Source organism: Gracilinanus agilis, chromosome 2 (genome assembly GCF_016433145.1).
Source record: "Gracilinanus agilis isolate LMUSP501 chromosome 2, AgileGrace, whole genome shotgun sequence".
Taxonomy (NCBI): Eukaryota; Metazoa; Chordata; class Mammalia; order Didelphimorphia; family Didelphidae; genus Gracilinanus; species Gracilinanus agilis.
This window is the reverse complement of record NC_058131.1, coordinates 91,366,269-91,387,845: the sequence shown is the minus strand read 5'-3', so window position 1 is coordinate 91,387,845 and position 21,577 is coordinate 91,366,269. Positions and strand designations below refer to the sequence as shown.

Below are 21,577 nucleotides of genomic sequence, written 5' to 3'. Positions count from 1 at the left end.
CTTGAAAAAAATGCATAGATTTTTAAGGGAGAAATTTGTTTGATAAATATTAAAAATTGTATCTTTGTTATTTCTTGAGAAATGTAGTTTCCTCCACTTTTATTAATGCAAAAATATGATCCTTTATGTATATTGACTATAACATTTGCCAGGTCATTTTTATGTCAGAAATAAATTCTGATGCATGAACAGTTTCAGACTATTAAGAAGGATTAAATAATTCTCATAAAAGAAAGAGTTTTGAAATTAGAAGATTAATTTTGTTCAGAAAAATCAAAATGTCTCTTAAGTATGTGAATATATCACCTCTTTTATTATTTGATTTTAATTTTTTATTTAATTTTTTAAATTAGTTTTTTTTTTATTTTTAGAAAAATTTTCCATGGTTACATAATTCATGTTTTTACTTTACCCTTCACCCCCTCAGGCTCCTCCCCTCCCCCCCAATAGCTAACTCACATTTCCACTGGTTTTAACATGTGGGGTCAGTCAAGACTTATTTACATATTATTGATAGTTACATTGATGTGGTCCTTTTGGGTCTATATCCCCAATCATGTCCACATCAACCCAAGGGTTCAAACAGTTGTTTTTCTTCTGTGTTTTCTCTCCTGTAGTTCTTCCTCTGAATGTGGGTAGCGTTCTTTTCCATAAATCCCTCAGAATTGTCCTGGGTCATTGCATTGTTGCTAGTACAGAAGTCCATTACATTTGATTTTATCACAGTGTATCAGTCTCTGTGTACAATGTTCTTCTGGCTCTGCTCCTTTCACTCTGCATCAATTCCTGGAGGTCTTTCCAGTTCACATGGAACTCCCAGTTTATTATTCCTTTGAGCACAATAATATTCCATCACCAGCATATACCACAATTTGTTCAGCCATTCCCCAATTGAAGGGCATACCCTCACTTTCCAGTTTTTTGCCACCACAAAAAGCATGGCTATAAATATTTTTGTACAAATCTTTTTCCTTATGATCTCTTTGGGGTACAAACCCAGCAATGGTATGGCTGGATCAAAGGGCAGACAGCCTTTTATCGCTTTTTGGGCATAATTCCAAATTGCTATCCAGAATAGTTGGATCAGTTCACAACTCCACCAACAATGCATTAATGTCCCAATTTTGCCACATCTCCTCCAACATTAATTACCCTCCCCTGCTATCATTTTAGCCAATCTGCTAGGTGTGAGGTGGTACCTCAGAGTTGTTTTGATTTGCATTTCTCTAATTATTAGAGATTTAGAACACTTTCTCATGTGCTTATTGATACTTTTGATTTCTTTATCTGAAAATTGCCAGAAGACAAAGAAAAATTCAAGGAGACTATCACTTCTTTTAAAAAGACAAACATCTGGGGGCAGCTAGATGATTCAGTGGGTTGAGAGCCAGGCCTAGAGACTAGAGGTCCTAGGTTCAAATTTGACCATAGACACACCTAACTGTGTGACCATGGACAAGTCATTTAACCCCCATTGCCTAGTCCAGTGATTCCCAAAGTGGGCACCACTGCCCCCTGGTGGGTGCTGTAGCGATCCAGCGGGGCAGTGATGGCCACAGGTGCATTTATCTTTCCTATTAATTGCTATTAAAATTTTAAAAAAATTTCCAGGGGGCTAAGTAATATTTTTTCTGGAAAGGGGGTGGTAGGCCAAAAAAGTTTGGGAACTACTGGGCCCTAGTCCTTACTGCTCTTCTGCCTTGGAATGAATACACAGTAACGATTCTAAGATGAAAAGCAAGGCTTTTAAAAAAGACTGATGTCTGTTATGAAGAAAAAAGACAAAGGTCTTATAAGAACTAAGACAAATGGCATCAGGTTTAAAGGCAATGAAATCATAGCGTCTTGTGATTAGAATGCAAAATGTCTATATTCTTAATTTACTTACGTGTTTTAAAAACCCTTGAAAAAGTGAAAAGTTAGAAGTAAGTAGATTTTCCTACAGGTGTTCTTGATAATCCTATTTTGAACTTTACTTACTTTGAATTTCCTGAAGAAAAACATCCACTATAACTCCCTGTCCCAGGGCATTGGCCAAGCCTACCTAGCATTCCTGTAGCCAGAGGCATGTACTCTTTTGTCATTGCTGCACATACTCTGGAATGCAGTTCTATTTTTGTAATATAAGGACTTGTATGTCTTGAACCTAGCAGCCCATTAAGGATTCTTTCTTAGTCCTCATAAGTTTTCTTTCAAGTGATATTTTATGCTATTTTACTTGAGTCCGAAATGTGTTTTGTAATGGATAATGTGATTACTTGAATGCTTTGGATTTGTGCAACTTCCTCTAGCTCAGGAGTACCCAGTGCTTAATTCATAGTGGGAGTGGAAGGCTTTATTTTTTGTACCTAGCATTTTTTATTTCTCATTTTCCTTTTCCCCCCATTCCTTTGTGTTTGTCAAGATGTTGCCAGTCTTTAATTGCCTTTTTCTTTTTTTTAAACACTCACCTTCTGTCTTAGAATCAATACTGTGTATTGGTTCTAAGGCAGAAGAGTGGTAAGGGCTAGACAATGGGGGTTAAATGACTTGCCCAGGGTCACCCAGCTAGGAAGGGTCTTGAGGCCAGATTTGAACCTAAGACCTCCCGTCTCTAGGCCTGACTCTCAATCCACTGAGCCACCCTTCTGCCCCCTTTAATTGCCTTTTTTTTTTAAACCCTTAACTTCTGTGTATTGGCTCATAGGTAGAAGAGTGGTAAGGGTGGGCAATGGGGGTCGAGTGACTTGCCCATGGTCACACAGCTGAGAAGTGTCGTGGCCAGATTTGAACCTAGGACCTCCTGTCTCTAAGCCTGACTCTCAATCCACTGAGCTACCCAGCTTCCCCCCCTTTAATTGCCTTTTAAAAAATTATTTTGTAGCTACTTAAACTTGTTGTTTTTTTTTTTAATCTTAAGGAAAATTGAACTCAGTCTTTTATGATTAAGTCTACTTGTTTTATCCCTGTGCTTCTTTATTTTTCTTTCTAGGCATTATTGAAGTTATCCAAAAAATGCATGAGTTGGGAGTAAATCCTGATGCTGAAACATATGGGAATTATGTTTTTCCCTCTTTTGATAGTATACAATCAGCACGTGCTGTATTGCAGGTGAGTCAAATATTGATTTTACTTTTGATATATGGGTTGATTTCTTTAGCTTGAGACTATAGATCACGGTCCCAGCCCATCTTATATTCCTTCAGAAAAAAAAAATATTTGGAGAAGATCTAAGAACCAGTTACCCACATGCCAGTTCTATGTTGAGGGTAGGTATAGGGGTCGGTCCTAGTCTTTCAGTAGTAAATGTAGCATCTGGAGTCCACACAGATGGGTGCCTTCCTTTGCATTTGGACTTGTAGAGAGTGAATCAAACCATGAATGACTTGGCCAAGGCCATAAAGACAGATAAAAGACAGGATTTGAGCTAGGTCTTCCTGACTTTGTTGCTGTGCTTCTTGTAGACATAATTTGTAAAAAGCTCTAAAGTTTATTGATTTCATTATAAATATTAACTTGAAATTTATGATAAAGGCAAGATTTGTGTGATGAGCATTTTTCCTTTGGTGTCACCTCCTATCCTCTATCCCTTCTGCCCTGTATTTGTTAGTCACTTGACCCTTATCAGTCACAGTTTGAAATATTACTTCTCCCCTTGCCAGTTAACTAGTATTTTTCTCTCCAAACCCTTTAGGGATTAGGGGGAAGAAAAGAAAAAACAAACAAACAAATAATCTAAGAGAAACAAATGCCCAGTTGATCTTATCCAGAAATGCATGTCTTAATCTTCTGCTTTATGTCCATTATTTTTCTATAGGGTGAAACATGTTTCATTGTCATCATAGATCCCCTAGAACAGTGATGGGCAAACTATGGCCTGTGGGCCAGATGGGGGGGTAGGGCCTGATATGTTCTGTCCTGCCGCTGGATATTATTCCTAATCTGATGAATACAATGAAACTTCGAAAGAGTTGCCTTAGAAACAGACTGACAGATGAGCATTTCCTTTCCTTTGGCCCCCTCTTTAAAAAGTTTGCTCATCACTGCCCTAGAATCATGTTGGGCCATTGCATCAATCAGAATTTATGAGTTTTTCCAAGATGCTTGTCTTTAAAGTTGTTAGTGAATAAATTGTTCTGCTGGTTCTATTTACTTTATGGTTCACCAGTTCATATGGTTGTTGATATCCTGAGTTCTTCCATCGAAAACTCCTTGTTGGGGCAGCTAGTGGCTCAATGGATAGAGGCTCAGGCCTGGAGTCAGGAGGACTTGGGTACAAATCTGTCCTCAGACACTTCATAGATGTGTGTCCCTAGACAAGTCAAACCCCCATTGCCTAGCCCTTGTCAAGATCTATCTATCATCTCTGATAATCTGACAAGGACAGCTTAGTTGATAAGGAAATAATGGGACAGGGGAGACGATTTGACTGTTAACTCATAGCTGCTTCTCCGAAGTGCCATTGAGTCAAAAGTTTATTATATATGAAAATTCAAACTCCCTTTCACCCACAAGCACAGAGAGAGTTTTACAGCTCCGTAGACATTGCAATGAGTTTAGACAACACATAGAAACTCAGAAACTTCAAGGTGAAGATAAGAACCAGGCTGGACCTTCAGCTGCATGATTATCAGCAAGCTAAGTCTGAGAATACTTTTCTTAGGGGCAAAATGCCCCTGCTAAACTAAGGTCTTGGCCTTGGCTGCATTTCTGACCAAAGGGGAAGAATGTTAACCTCTTAACATTTGCTAGGAACTTAAAGCTTTTCAATAAGGCCACAATACTTTTCAACAAGAAATCACAAGGATCACAAAAGGGGTCAAAAATGGATTCTCAGTTTTTTATCTGAGACTCTGTTTCTCTTATTGGCTTCCCACAAGCCCTAACTGCTCTTCTGCCTTAGAACTGATCCTTAGTATCAGTCCTAAAACAGAAAGTAAGGATTTTACTTGTTCATCTATTTTAGGAATTTATCAATTGGGGAATGCCTCTTGTTCTTAAAATTTGAATCAGTTCTTATATATCTGCTATAAAGACTTTAACCCAGGTAACTGTTTCCCTTCTAATTGTAGCAGCATTGGTTTTGTTTGGGCAAAATTTGATTTTATGTAATCAAAATTGTCTTTTATCCTATCTCTTTTATTTGAGATTTTATTGGGACCTCTTTCTATATCCAGAGATCTAAAGGGAAATAAATGTCTTCCTTGCTCTATTTGTTCTAGATGTGAATTATATTTCACGGTTATTTGCCCCAAATGTTTTGCCCCTGGGGCTTTGCTCATGTTATATCCTATCCCTTGATTTTCCTCTCCATAGTCTCATCCCACTAATTGTAATGGCATGCAAGGGCAGCCATGATGGGGTCAATTTGATTGCCAGTTACCACCATGGGATACAGAATGCACTGAGCTTGGTGTGAGACTGGCAAGTGCCAGGGCAGTTGAGAGTTCCCTATTTAAGGGACAGGCCTCTGAGCAGTTTTCTCTCTCATTCCTGAGAATTTGATTTCTTCTTTAGCATGCTTCTTGCATGCCATTACATTATACCAGTTAAATTCATACACTTTCATTCTTTAAATACCAACTCGGGTACTATCTCCTCCATGACAAAAATAGCCTTATACTTGGTTTTATACCTGCCTTCAAGTCTTGTGTTCTTTTTATCTGTGCATTTGTCCTGTCATCTTCCTGCCCTGGAAATTATTAATGCAGCAGGGACCAAGCTTTCTCTAAATATTCTCTTTCTTGGAGGAGTTCAACAAAGAGGAAGTGTTAAGTTAAAGTGGAAGTCAGTTTGACTTAGCTGTGATCACTTGACAGCTGGTGAAATCAACCATTCATTGAGCTCCTCCCATGTACTAGGTGAAACCAACTTTTTTCTTAGAAAATTCCTCATGATGTGTCAGAGTGCAGTAAATCTTACGGACAGCAATGTGATAGAACAGTTCTGATTCCTTTAGGTTCCGAATCAAAGAATGTTGCATTTGTCTCTGCACCATTAATTTCATTTAAACTGCTGTCAGTGAATTAGGTATTGGCTTATTACATTTCAAATCAGATCGTTATCAGAAGCACAGTCATCACCACCATAAAAGTAGGAGTGAGCATGGGTAGCTTGTGTAGCTTGTGTTCATTTCTCTCTTATAGTATGGATCCTCATAAATATTTGGTTCCTTCAGTAAAATAACAATTAATATTTTTTTGTCTATTAACTGTGCAGCTCTGCTCTAAATATTGGATATAATGAAAAGTCTTATTATATGTAACTCTTTACTTCTGGACATGACATGACATGTAATACAATTAACTAGATAACAAAGTGTTGCATGAGTACATACATGAATAGTACAAACCCCAAAGTAGAGAAGCACAATATCTGTTCTGGGGATAGTGAGTCATATAGTTTAACTGAAGCATGGCATATGTGGAGATGAATACTGTGAGAGCCCACTGCAAAGGATATTCCAGGTTGTAGAGGACCTTGAATTGGAACTTAGATAATGGGGAACTACTAAAACTTTTGAGCAATGGAAGGGACTGTTAGATTTATTCATAAAAAATATTAGCCTGGTCATTCTGTCAATAAATTAGCCAAACATTTATTAAGCATGTACTATGTGCTGGCACTGTGCTAAGTACTAGAGATACAAAAAGAAGCAAAAGACAGACCCTGCCCTTAAGTTCCTAACAGTCCAGTAGCGGAGACAACAAGCAAATAAATGCATGCAAACAAGCTTTATGAAGGATGAAAAGAAATTACTTAAAAGAAAGAGGGTATTAGAGTTCATGGTTGGAAAGACTTCCCATAGAAAGTGGAATTTTAGTTGGAATTTAATGTTATCCAAAGAAGTTAGTAGTCAGTAGAAGATGGAGCTTTCCAAGCATGGAAAACATCCAGAGAAAATGTCCAAAGCTGAGAGATGGAGTGTCCTGTGTGTGTAAGAGTGACAGGCTGATATCACTAGATCAAAGAATTTAAGGTGGAAAGGTGGGATGAGGCTTGGTTGTGAAGGGCTTTGAACAATAAAGAAGATTTTGTATGTAATCCTAGAAGCAGTAGGGAACTATTGGAGTTTGCTGAGAAAGAGAAGCAGAGAGAGTAGGGTGGAAGTTAGCCCAAGGTGAGGCATGACATGGTTGTTATTTAGGACAGTCACTTTGGTGGATGAACAGAGGATGGATTGGATGAAGGAGAGACCCATTGACAGGCTGTTGTGACAGTCTAGGTGTGAAGTGATAAAGGACTGCACCAGGGTGGTGGCAAAGGTAAAATTGACAGGCCTTAACAAGAGATTGGATATTGTGGGGCAAAGATGACAGTGAGGAATTGAAAATGACATTTAGAATTAACCTGAGGTAATGGCAAGATAATATTGCTCTCTTCAATAGGGTAGTAGTCTCTAGTGGGGAATGTAATGAGTTCAGCTTTGAACATGTTGAATTTAAGATGAATCTTGGAATTCAGTTCAAGATTTGTGAAGGACATTTGGAGATGCAAGATTAGAAGTCAGCAGAGAGGTTAGGGCAAGAAGGTAGATTTGAGGAACATCAGCTTAAAGATGATAGTTAAATCTATGGGAGTGGATGACCAAGTGAAGTAGTATAGAGGGAGAAGAGACGAGAATAGAAGAGTACCCAGGACAGAAGCCTGAGAGATACAATTAGAGGACACTATCTGGATAAGGATCTGGCAGAAGACTGGGAAGGAGACTTGAGAGAGAAAGAAATCCAGGAAGGAATAATGTCCCAAAAACCTAAAGGAAAGAAAATTTCAGGAGCAGATGGTGATCAGTAGTGTCAAAGGCTTCAGAGAGATGATAGGGAAGGAAATAAGGATTGAGAAAGACTTTTGGGTTTGGAAATTAAGAGATCATTGGTAATTTTGGACAGAGTTGTAACAGTGGAATGATGAAGTCAGAGGGTTAAGAAGAGAATAAGAGAAGGGCAGCTAAGTAGCATGGTGGATAGAATGCCAGGCTTGGAGTCAAGAGGTCCTGGGTTCACATCTGCCCTCAGACAGTTTTAATTGTGTGACCCTGGGCAGTGCTCAGCCCTAGCCACTCTTCTGTCTTAGAATTGATACTAAATCAGAACGTAAGGATTTTTAAAAGAAGAGAGTGAGAGGCAAGAAGAGGCAGGAACCTGTTGTATATGTCCTTTCCAAGGAAGTTTAGCTATAAAGAGTAGGAGAGACAAAAGAGGACAGTTACCAGAAAGGTTTAAACCAGGGGTAGGCAACCTTTTTGGCCTTGAGAGTCATAAACGTGTGCAGAAGGAGGAGGATGGAGGTGGAAGGAGCTGGAATATGGGGCGGGGTCTGAAGGCCCCCCTGGGGCACATCCTGGGGCTCTGCCCAGACTGGCTGGTCAGGAGGTGGAGCCAGATATGGCTCAAGAGCCAAACTGTTGCCGACCCCTGGTTTAAACAAAGAATTTTTTGAGAATGGAGGAATTAGGGCATGTTTGTAGGCAGTGGGGAAGGAGCCATTAGATAATGAGAGGTTGAAAATGAGTAATAGAAGAGAGAACAGAAAGGGCAGCTTGTTGGGGGATTGGAAGCAGTGGGATTATTAAGAGTAGAGACAAGACTATCCATGTAATTCCAAGGTAGGTGATATGTAACCCACCATATAGAAGAATCCTGGGTCAAGATAACTCTTACTTTGATTGGAATATATACTTCAATTACGTTAACTTTAGTAAGGAGTGAAGTTATTTCATCATGTAAGACAGAGGTTAAAGAGAGAGTGTCAAAAGGCATAGGATCAATCAAAAGGCACAGGAGTGATAGGAAATGAAGAGGAAGGGAGAAGAGGCAACTCAGCTAAGAGGATGGGAGGACAAGGATCCATGAAGGATTTAAAGAGAGATGAAAAGGTTGGAAAGCAATACTGTGGCGAATTAAGATAAAGAGTTGATAAGAGCCATGTTGAGGTTATGTAATGAAAATTGTAGTAGGCTGAGTTTGAATGGTTGTGTAATTTTATCTACCTTAGTTCATAAGCACATGTGTATAGGAGGAAAGGTGGTGGGGTAGTGGGAGTGATCCAAGACTTAGGCTTGGTGGGGCACAGGAAGGGGGTCAGGAACTCAAAATGAAGACAATATAGAGTTGCATGGGTTCAAGATGGGTGAAAGAGGAAAGAATGACTAATGCAAGGAAGATGGCATGGAAAAGAATTGAGGGGTCAAGGAATTAGAAGCCACAGTATGGAAGAAGAGTAGGGTTTGGGAAGGGTAGGCAAAGGAAGAGGTGGAAAAAATCAATAAATTATGGTCAGATAAAGAGATTTTGGAATTTGTCAACATGGAGGTAGTACATTTGTGGGTGATGGCAAGATCAGGGATTATGATCATGTGTGTGTCTGAGTTGGATGTAGGAGAAGGTTATGAGAAGTGAGTAATTTAAACTGAGTCTTTTAAGATGTTTATGGGAGAGTCATTATGTATGCTGCCCTAGTATGAGGGCAGGAGTTGAGGAGGAAAGAACAATTACGAACCATGTACTGAACTCATTGAGGAAAGGAGAATGACCTGGAGGTTTGGTGATAATGGTTGCCAGGATTGGGCCTTGGGGATGAATAGCATTAATCTCAGAGGAGGAGAGGTTATTGAGACAAAGGTAAGAAGAGAATCTGGGGGGCAGCTGGGTAGCTCAGTGGAGTGAGAGTCAGGCCTAGAGACAGGAGGTCCTAGGTTCAAACCCGGCCTCAGCCACTTCCCAGCTGTGTGACCCTGGGCAAGTCACTTGACCCCTATTGCCCACCCTTACCAATTTTCCACCTATGAGACAATATACCGAAGTACAAGGGTTTTAAAAAAAAAAAAAAAAAGAAGAGAATCTGGAAGTAGCAGTGGGAAGCCACAGAAGGATAGATGCGGAATTAATGGGTTGGAAGCAGGAACAAAGTACGTGGGGGAGAAGATGTGTTAGGAAATGTCTGTTGTATGTTGACAAATACCCTTTTTAATGAACAGTCCAAGCCAATTAAGCTTAGCAAAGTCAAGGCTCCAGCATCCATTGAGTTTATGGTATAGTAGAGGATAAATAAAGAACACAATACTAATTTATTAAAGAAATTCAAAACGAAGTTGATGAAATATGAAGACCAAGTTGAGTGTTGATGGGATGGGGAGAGGGACAGTTAAGGATTAGGCTTCATGGAGCAGATAACATTGGACCTGGTTATTGAAATTTATTTTCCTTTCCCTTAGAAGAATCAGATTCTGTTTTTAAAAGCTCAGTCAAATGTTGGACAATTCAATCATTAAGCAAATGAGTCAGTATTGAATTATTGTATTATATCATTTTTTTTCCATTCCTCAACAGTAGAATTATATTAGGATTTGTTGAATGCCATCCTTATACAGTTTCTATTTGATAAGTATCTATTACCCAGAGAAGTCTGTATTACAGTGGATTTTTTCCTTATTTTTAAAAGGGAGATAGTCTAAATGCCTCAATATAGTCCTCATAAAGAGAAAACATCTTTCATAAATGATTAATTCTATATGTAATTTCAAGGTGGGTGGTGGGTAAACCTCCCTACGCCCATATAAGAATCCTTGATGAAGAGAACTCTTACTTTTGTGGTACTCTTAGTATTCATTTTTGAAATGTCTAGCTCAACTACAGGTTAAAGAATTAGTAGGTTTCCTTTCTATTCAAGAAATTATTGTTTGACTATTGAGATGTTAAATAACACAGTGGTGTGAAGAGGAAGTGGAGATTATGAATCAAAGTTTTCTTTTTTATTAACTAAGAATTATAATTTCCTCATGCATATTTTATGTCCATAGGAAAATGCGTGTCCAGTTAATGAGGATGTGTTCTTTTTAGCTGAATTGAGGAATGAAGCATTAAAAGGAAACCTTGAACAGGTCTTATCATTATGTAAGTATTCCATTTTTCCACAACCACCATAACATCCTGTAAATTGTTACAAGGCAGTTGTTCCCCTAAATTAATGTATATAGAATACTTCCTTCTTCCCTATAGCATTAAGTAACACAAAAGAACCCTGGACAAAGAATAGTAAGTCTTTAAGCCTCACCACTTAACTATTTGGTGAATTATCTTTAACAGTTCACTGCAGATTTCTGAGCCCTGATTTTCCTTGTTTAAAAAAAATAGATATAATGCTGTTTGTAGTGCCCACTTCAAAGTTATTTATACAATCTAATAATAATCTATTAAAATGGGAAATACAGCAATAAGCTGAATATCATGAAGTGATTTTATTATCACTGATAGATATAAATTTATATATATTTAAAAATATTTAGTATTATGAAGTTTGATTCTACAACTTCATACATGTACTCACTTTAATGTAAAGCTGTTTCTGAATGTCAGCTAAGGGAGGATGTTGGATAACTAGGACCTTCTTATCAAACTAATCATGTACTAGATGTTCTTTGATAGCATGAAAACATCCTACCAAAAATTTTAAGAACTTAATTTAAAAGTTTATTCTTATTGTAATCATCTTAGTGAATAGTTGAGGCTTAATAACTATCTTTCTTTCAAAATTTGAAAAATTCTTTCCTTACAACAATCCCATGAAACAAGTGGTAAAAGTATTGTCTCCATTTTACAGAGAAACTCACACTGGGAGAACTTAAAATTTTTCTGGGTGTCACATAGATATCACTATCTGGCAGATTTATGATTTGAACCAGTCTCCCAATTTCAAGTTTTTTCACTATATCATAATATTTTTAAAAAATGGAATTTTATTGAAATCTTTTGTTCATATGTCCCCTAGACTTCCCTCATATGTGCTCCCTTTCCCCCTTAGATAATTATCCTTTCAAAGATTTTTTTAAAATAAAAAGAGTAAGAAGAGGGAACAATCAGCAAAATCAACCAATACACTTATTTATTCATGTATTCACTTATTTATTCATTTGTTTAGGCATTCCTTCATTCATGCATTCATTTATTTTTAGGTCCTTAACTTCTGTGTATTGGCTTATAGGTGGAAGAGTGCTAAGGGTGGGCAATGGGGGTCAAGTGACTTGTCCAGGGTCACACAGCTGGGAAGTGCCTGAGGCTGGATTTCAACCTAGGACCTCCTGTCTCTAGTCCTGACTCAATCCACTGAGCTACCCAGCTGCTCACAGCCAATACATTTTAAAAGTCTGACTATATGCATTGTTCATCATCTACAAGGACACTCCCAACCCAATCTTTGTAAAGGTGTCAGGAGAGTTGCCTTCTCTCCAAGCCTGGATCATGTTTGTTCTTTGTAATTTTGCAATAATACATTTTTTATTGTCTTGTAATTTTTCTTGACATTGCCTTAGTCATTATGGATCTATTTTTTTCTTGGCCTACTTATTTTACTTTGTATCAGTTCATATAAGCCTTTCAGTATTTCTTGGTATTAATCATATTCATCATTTTTTATAGCACTGTAATATTCTATTTCATTTATGTACCATACTTTGTTTAACCATTCCCCAGTTGAGGGACCTCTTCTTTACTTCCAGTTCTTTACTCTGACAAAAAATACTACTATAAATGTTTTGGTGTATTTGGAACCTTACCTGCTCAAAAGCAGACTCTCTGAATTATTGTATACATATTATATTTAAGAGTTTATCAGAATGTAGATTGAGTCCTTTTTAAAATATAACCCATTCTGTATATTCTTTTATTCCACATTTTAAAATCATAGAACATTTAACATTTTTTAATCAAATTATTAAAGATTGGTGAAATGTGTATTGATTTTTCTGTAGCCCTTTTATAAATTCTTTGAGTAAGTCTGCCTAGTTCTATAGTATTTCAGTTTGTAGTACTGAAAAGAACCATTCCTAGAAAACTCAAGATATTAAAATTGAACAATAATTGAATTATGTGATGGAGGAAAAAAAGGGCAGAGAATATATTGTTTTTGTCTTTGTGCATCTAGCATTGAGCCCATGCTTGTGCCATTTACATTGAATTGAACTACTGTGTATCTTATCCATTTTGCTTTTGTTATTATTGATTAACTAATGAAAAAAATGCCTATGGTAACTTAAATTCCAAAATCAGGGAATAATTTAGTTTAAAAACTTGAGTCTACATCTTTTGTGAATGGCAAGTGTAAGGATAGTAATAGAATTAAAAACATGTCTGTGTGTTTTGTGAATACCAGTAATGTAGAGGAATACAGAAGAAGGGGGAAACATTAAAGAATTTACAGTCTATTGGAAAAGAAAACTCGTGCACTCAAAACAACTATATAGTAATATATGATCTAAGTACAAAAATGAATGACAAAGACAATATAATTTCAGAGAAGTGAGAGATCAGTTTGGGCCAATTAACTCTGCGGAGCCAAATCTATTTTATATTTGCAGACCATGAATGTGTGACATTGATCAAAAGGGGAACTGGAGCAAGTGTTTATTTCTAGATGGTTCAATAAATGGCCAAAACCATCACCACTATATTGAAAACCTATTCAGAATGTACATTCTACTGATGTTATTGACTTACTCATCTTCAAATAGAAAGGATAGGTTTTTTCTTTAACTTTTCATTATGTTTTCTTTCTCTTCCATTTTATTTTAGACTCCATGTAGTCAGGGAAGGGACTCTGCTTAGTGCTTCCCTAGTGTCCAATCCAATATTTCCCACATAAGCAGAAAATTATGTTTATGATTTACTGTTCTTGGTGACTATTAATTGTGGCTATTTTCCATTGAAAAATTTTTCCTTGTAAACAGATGTGAGTATAATGTGAACATTTAAAAGTACTATACAAACTTAAGGGGGGGTTCCTTATCATTACTACTCATAATGCATAAATACTTAAAAAAATTTTCATAATGAACTAAACTTTAAAAGTAAATATTGATAAATGACAAATATAAACTTATTCCAAAATTTGTAATTTAGACTAATGTGCAGTATTTTTTCCCCCTGGGATTTAATAAGCTATCTTCTTTTTTTCAGTGGAATCCTTTAAATCACCTTTGGATTTGAATTCTTTTAGAGGGAGTCTGATTTTAGGCTTTAGGAGGTAAGTTGTGAATCTTGTCTCTTTTTCTTCTAGGTCAAGTAGTGGTCAATTTTAAAACTTATTAAGTTGTGGATTATCTAATCTGGAGTGTTTCATGTCTGTCAAGTTCATATTATTTCCCCCCCTTCCCACCCCACCCCCCTTTAAAGTATGCTTTCCCATGCTATTGGCCTCTTTCCATGTCATCCTGAACCAAAAACAGGCTGGAATAGCTCCTTTGTCAGTGATAGCATGTACTTCCATGTGTTGCTTTCATTATTACTCTTATGACTTCTCAGAGACCACTTTTGCACTGGTACATCTTTCTTAGCCCTCTGGCCACTTGATGAATTAGGGGTCCCTGCAAAGAGTGATGTCTGAAGGAATGTAGTCTTTGAGCAGTGTGCACCAAAGCTCACTAGAATTTTAGTGTTTTAACCTGAGCTTGGGTCCAGATGATAACTAAAATTGTAAGCAGTTTAGAATGGGTAGGGATTTGGGAATTATGCTTTCAGATCATTCTCTCAAGAATTGGCAGGACACCTTAAATAAGAGAAGTAATGTTCTTAAAGAATTTACTGAGGCAGTGTGATGAAGAACCTTCTGGATTCTGAGTGAGAAGATCTGGATTTGATGCCTAATTCAGTTCCCAAGTCAGTTATATTAAACATTTATTAAGTACCTATTATGTGCCTAGCACTGGAGATATAAAAAGAGTCTCTAACCCTCAAGGAATTTAGGTTGAACTGGTATCAGTTCCTTCAGGTGTAAAATGAAGAAGTTGGACTAAATGATTTCTAAAGTCTTTTTAGCTTTAAATCTATGGCTCTGTGACCATAATGCATTATGAGTCTTAAATTTTATTGTTTTGGCATAAGAAAGAGTTAATATTGCTCACCTTTCCCAGCATATTTTGTCCTCTGCCCCCTTCCAGGGTTGTATCCCTAAAAAAAAATAGTTTAGCAAAACTAATCAACGTGTCAACACGTCAGCCAAATCTCACATTATATGCAGTTTTCCGAATCTACATTTCTGGGTACCTAAGTGGTGTAGTGATAGAGTGCTGGGCCTGGAATCAAGAGAACTTCAAATCTGGCCTCAAACACTGGCTATGTGACCTTGGACAAGTCACTTAACCCTGTTTGCCTCCATTTCCTCATCTGTCAAATGAACTGCAGAAGGAAATGGCCAATCCCTCCAGTATCCAAGAAAACCCTAAAAGGAGCCACACAGTTGGACACAACTGAAAAAAGACCAAATAAATCCATATTTGACCCCCTCTGCAAAAAAAGGGAGATTAATTTTCATATCGCTTCTTTGTGGCCAAACTGGTTTACTATAGTAACATTTTGTTATGTTTGTGTAGTAAAACTTGTTTGCTGTTCAATAAGTATCTACTTGTTTTTTGGCTTTTCCTTCAGTCCAGGGTCACATTTATACTATGGAAGTGCTAAAATGAAAGTGCTAGGAAAAAAATATTATTTACTTTTTGTTTTATAGTAAAATAGACTTTCAAATAATTCAAGTGATTTTTTTATGTAGTATTTATAAATATTATATATAAATAAAATATAGTTTTATATCATTTACTTTATTAGATATTTCCAACTACATTTTAATCTGATTTTAACTGCTCTTGAAAGTGTTATAGATAAGTGTTTGACATATGCTTTAAGCTACTATCTAAAAGAACGTGCTCATTTGTAGAGGGGAGTTTCCTTACCAAGAAGGTCTCCAGGATCAATGAAATCAGAGGTGTCCAGGCCCTTTAGATATGTGGACTTTGCCTTCCTGGATTAATTTAAGGATTTTCCAAGGCTAATTACACCACTTTCCTAGATGATACTTGGAACAGTATTTGGTTAAGATGTCTGTAAAGAGCTTTATAAGTCTTAAAGTGCTGTTATTAAATATTAAATAAAATTTTGGTTAATATAGTTTTATTCTAAGTTTTTCAGAAAGAGAATCTGTCATTAGTGTTATAGAATAGGGAACCAAAAATGTGATTCTATTCTCTCAATTCTAATGCCTTCCTTCTGTTAATTATTTCCCGTTTCTCTATATGTAGCTGTTTTGTATGTATTTGTTTGCATATTGTTCCCCCATTAGATTGTGAGGTCCTCACCTCTTTGTATCCCCAGCATTGAACACAGTGCCTGGCACATCACATAGTAGATGCTGAATATTTATCTATTGATTAATAGAAATTTTCTCCCCCCCCCAAAAAAAAACTACAAATAATGTAGTTATGAGTATTTGTATACACAAATGTATTTTTCTTTGGATATTTTTTTAAGTCCTAGCATTGGGATCATTGGTTCAAAGGGGACACTGTTTTGTGACCCCATGGCATAGCAGATAGAACTAGCCTTGCCGCTAGCAAGGATGTAGGTTCAATACCTACCTCTGATGTATACTGATAATGCGATCATAAACAAGTCATTTGACTTCTTAACATTCCAGACAGACTTTGAATAAGTGTAGACTTAGCATTCCAGCTAAGACTATGAGTGGGGCCACCTCAGTGGCTCAGTGGCTCAGTGGATGGAGAGTCAGACCCAGTGACAAGAGGTCCTGGGTTCAAAAATGGCCTCAGACACTTCCTAGCTGTGTAACTCTAGACAAGTCACTTAACCTCCTTTGCCCTGCCCTTAGTCTTCTTCTGCCTTGGAACTAATACTGAGTATTGATTTTAAGACAAAAGATAAGTATTAAAAAAGAAATAAAAAACTATGGGTAGTAGGAAGGGTTTCAGCCTATAGTTGTAGAGGGCGTTTCCTAATCTCTATACCTGTGACATCATAGGACCAGTCTCTGCCACTATGTTACCATATCCAAAATATTTACATTCTGTTATACAATCTTATTCAAACTGTTAAAAGTGACTATTTCCCCTTAGCCTTGTTAAATGAGTATGGTACTTTGATTATTCATTTTAATCTTTATTATTGCTTCTTTTTTTATTCAATACTTTAAAGAATTAAAAAGCAAATAATTCAGCAGAACTAATCAGCACATAGAAAAAGTCTGGCATATGCAATGTACTATATTCATTGTCTCTGACCTTTTCAAAGAAAGCTAGGAGGTACCTTTTGGGCATCTTTTTGGAATCAAGCTTGGTCATTACAATTCCTAAGTATCTAGTTTCAGTTGTCTTATTTTTTTTTTTTAAACCCTTACCTTCCGTCTTGGAGTCAATACTGTGTATTGGCTCCAGGGCAGAAGAGTGGTAAGGGTAGGCAATGGGGGTCAAGTGACTTGCCCAGGGTCACACAGCTAGGAAGTATCTGAGGCCAGATTTGAACTTAGGACCTCCCATCTCTAGGCCTGACTCTCAATCCACTGAGCTACCCAACTGCCCCCTCAGTTGTCTTATTTTTTCTATTTATATTATTTTTAGTTACTATGAATAGTTTTCCTGATTCTGCTTACACTAAACTGCCTCCCTTACTACACATTTCTTTCTAAGCTTCTCTGTATTCATCATATTTATTGTTTGATATAGTATAGTAATATTTCATGCAATTCATATTCCACAATTTGATTAGCCACTTCCCAGTAGATGAGCATCTACTTTGATTTTTTGCTACTATAAAAAGTATTCTATATAATTCTTGTGTAATGTACTAGGACTCTCTTTTATTGATTGTAACTGCTTTGCAGTGGTCTTCTGGGTCAAAGCCTCAAGACATCTTAATTGCATTCCAGAATAGTTAGACCCATTCACAGGCCCATGCGTAAATGGAATAATGTCACCCTGCCCAACTTAGAATTAAGTGGGGAGGTCTGTGACCCACATGTGATAGTAAGTGACAAATCAAAAACAAGTGCCTGCTCCCTGGACAGTACAAAACAGTGCTGAGGCTGCCATTTGTCCATGTGAAACTGGAGGTGGATGCAGGAAGTGATGAAAACTGCTATCTTTTAAATATGATGGTAAACTTCCTATGAGGGGCTTTTGGTGCTTTGAACTTGGCATTGAACGAGCTTGTGTGAGACCTCTGAGTGCTTCTCTTTGAATTGTCACGTGGGTAAGTTAGGCTGACTCTCTTTCTCTTCCATTGGTGTTTCTGGAGGCTCTAGCCTTAGGGGAGGCCTCTCTTCTTAGAGGAGGCCTTGTGGCTAGAATCCTTGTTTAATTAACCTCTGTGTCCCCTCTGCTGGGACCTCTGAAGCCCTACCTGATTCGGGCCTCCGGTCCTGACCAGAGTTTCTCTCTCATTTTCCCTACCTTCACCTTCCTAATTGTAAATAAACCACCATAAAAGTCATCCTGACTTAGGTCTTTTATTTTGGAATCGAGTAATCAATTTCTGGAGACCAAACTTTAAATATCCAGTCCAACCACAATCTTCCCATTTTCCCCTTTTTACCACCCACCAATAATAAGGTATTAGTTGCTGTTATTCCCACAGCACCTCTATCATCCACTATTTCCATCCATCTTTTGTAATCTTTGCCACTTTGGTGATGGAATTTTCTGAATTTCAAAGTTTTTTTTTTGCCTTTTTCTTATTAGTGATTTGGCACAATCTTTTGGTTATATTTTAGTTTTAAAAATTTCATTGTCATCTTTATCTCATTTATTTTCAAATATAATCTTTTCCATCTTGAAGAATCCCTTGTAACAAAGAATTAAAAACTAATGAGAATGGGGAAAATGTTGTTGAGCAAATATAAACTGACACCAGATATATTGTTCCATACCTATAGTCCCCCATCTCTGCAGAGGAGGAGGAAAATGCATTTCATCATCTCATCTTCAGACCATGTTCAATCATTTTAATTTTACAACTTTTCAGGCCTTCTTTTTCTTCCTTCCCTCTCTCCATTGTTAGTTATTTCATATACAGCTGTTAATAGTTGGCAATTCTTTGGAAAACTGTTCATTCATTTTCCACAAAGCAAAAGGGCTTAAACTACAATGTAAAAATATCATCCTAAGCTAAATCCATTTTTTTAAAATGCAATGATTTTTAACCTCTAAACTTATTTGGAATCTTTTTAGAAGTAGAGGAAAGGAGCCTCTTTCTATTTAAAAAACAGTTCATTTTTATCTTCAGGTAACACACATTAGATTGGTTATATACAGATATTTCTCTTGGCCTTTCGCTTTTCTCTTTTTTTTTTCTTCTTTTCTCCTCTTTGCTAAGACACTAAGGCATAAATATTAGTAGAGTAGAGGAAGACATAGGCTTAATTAAGGTCATTTAAAGAGGTGTGTGCAGTAACAATTTTTCTCTGGGATGGGTAGACACCTTAAGGGAAAAATGGCCAGTATTTAGAGCTTTTCCAATGGCTAAAATTTTAGGGTTTGTCCTAAGGCTTCACCAAAAAGCATCACTGGTTTTTATGATTTTAAGGTTTTAGCATTCCTTTTCCTGTCAAGAACCAGTTCAAGTCTTTGTGTCTGAGAATTTACATTGCCTTATAATATATAGTATATGGCTTAACATTTTTTTTTAAATTAAGAAGTATTAACCTCCTGTCTTAGAATCAATACTAAGTATGAGTTCCAAGGCAGAAGAGTGGTAAAGACTAAGCCATTGGGGTGAAGTAACTTGCCCAGGTCACATAGCTAGGAAATGTTTGAGGCCAAATTTGAATCCAGGACTTAAATCTCCAGGCATGGCCCTTTATCCACTGAGCTGTCTAGCTATGTCTGTCTGGCTTACTATTCCTTCTATTACCTATAACCTTGTGATGATGTCTATGTACCACTTAAAAAGTACAGTGTCTGTCCTGACAGAGTCTATGTAATGGCGGGAGGGTGGTTAAAATATCTCTGTGTACTTTTATTTGAAAGTATTTGGGAAATTTTGAACTTGAAACTGTTTAATTATTAAGGAAATAAAGACTGTTTTCCATTTTCTAAGAAAATGATGGTCTTCTAGAAGGAAAAAAGGTCTTTTACTATGCTAGTCATTGTGTTGGGCTCTGGGGATACAAAGTCAGAGATGAAATAGTTCCTGTCCTCAAAAAAAATATTACAGATAAGTGAGTGCAAAGTAAATAAATAATTTTGGGGGAAGGTCTGAGCCTTGAAAAGAACTATAGATTGTTTTTAGAATGGTCCAGTTCTTTGTATTTGTAGGAAAAAGTGGACATAGTATTCAGAGCAAAAAGAAGTAGTAGTTGTACAAATCAGCTTTAAATTGAGAATTTATTGTTTTGAGAGTTTATACCATTAACAATAATAATTTTGAAATATAGGATTCCATTCACTGAAGAGAGTGTACCATATCACATTGCATAGGCTGGTAGTGAGGTTTGTTTGTGTAAAACTTTCAAAAAATAGTTAATATAGAAAGTTGTTTTCAAAATGAGAATATTCTTTCATAAGTAGTTTTGTTTTTTTTACCACAGAACAATGTAAAGCAAATGTCTTTGATTATAAGAGTTGGATCAGCATTATGGCCTTTTTCACTGGCTATTTGGCATGTTTGGTGTGTTTGGAGTGATCCTCCACATCTGAGCTCAAAGAGGCTTTTTTTATTCTACCCACTGTTGGTGCCTTCTCTCTGAGACTTTCTACTTTGATGTATGTAGTTGTATGTTTGTATCCCTATTAGAATGAACTTTTTGAAGATAGGTAGGTCTCTGTCTGTATACACAGAGCTTAATACAGAGCCTGGCAAATAGTAGGAGTATAATAAATATTTATTGACTGACTGAACAGACACACACCCCACCCATTTATTTATTTATTTATTTGTTTGTTTGTTTGTTTATTCATTTATTTATTTATTTGTGCATGTGTTCGTTTATTCATTTATTTTTTATTTAAAGTTAATTAATTAGTTTAGAATTTTTTTTCCATGGTTACATGTTCTTTCCCTTCCTTCTTCCCACCCCCTTCCCATAGCCAACAGGCAATTACACTGGATTTTACATGTGTCATTGATCAAAACCTATTTCCATATTATTAATATTTGCACTAGAGTGATTGTTTAGAGCAGTAGTTCCCAAACTTTTTTGGCCTACTGCTTTTCCAGAAAAAATATTACTTAGCCTCCTGGAAATGAATTTTTTGTAAATTTTAATAGCAATTAATAGGAAAGATAAATGCATCTGTGGCCATCATCACCTCCCTGGATCATTGCAGTACCCACCAGGGGGCGGTGGCACCCACTTTGGGAACCACTGGTTTAGAGTCTACATCCCCAATCATTTCGCCATCGACCCATGTGATCAAGCAGTTGTTTTTCTTCTGTGTTTCTACTCCCACAGTTCTTTCTCTGGATGTGGCTAGCGTTCTTTCTCTTAAGTCCCTCAGAATTGTCCTGGATCATTGCATTGCTGCTAGTAGACAAGTCTGTTACATTCAATTGTGCCACAGTGTATCAGACTCTGTGTACAATGTTCTCCTGGTTCTGCTCCTTTCACTCTGCATCAATTCCTGAAGGGTTGTTCAGGAATTTCTCCAGTTCATTATTTCTTTTAGCATAATAGTATTCCATCACCAACAGAAACCACAATTTGTTTGATGGCCATTCCCCAATCGAAGGGCATCCTCTCATTTTCTAATTTTTTGCCACCACAAAGAGTGGAGCTATAAATATTTTTGTACAAGTCTTTTCCCTTATGATCTCTTTGGGGTATA

General features: G+C 36.8%; 1 protein-coding gene across 1 annotated transcript in view; it reads left to right on the top strand.

Moving 5' to 3' along the window:
• The window catches only part of LRPPRC (leucine rich pentatricopeptide repeat containing), a 124,198-nt gene that overhangs the window by 35,055 nt on the left and 67,566 nt on the right, over positions 1 to 21,577 (top strand). Inside the window, exons 12-14 of the mRNA XM_044663282.1 lie at positions 2,972 to 3,090; positions 10,778 to 10,871; positions 13,929 to 13,995. Coding sequence (XP_044519217.1) covers positions 2,972 to 3,090; positions 10,778 to 10,871; positions 13,929 to 13,995 — 280 coding nt within the window. The remainder of the gene's footprint in view (positions 1 to 2,971; positions 3,091 to 10,777; positions 10,872 to 13,928; positions 13,996 to 21,577) is intronic.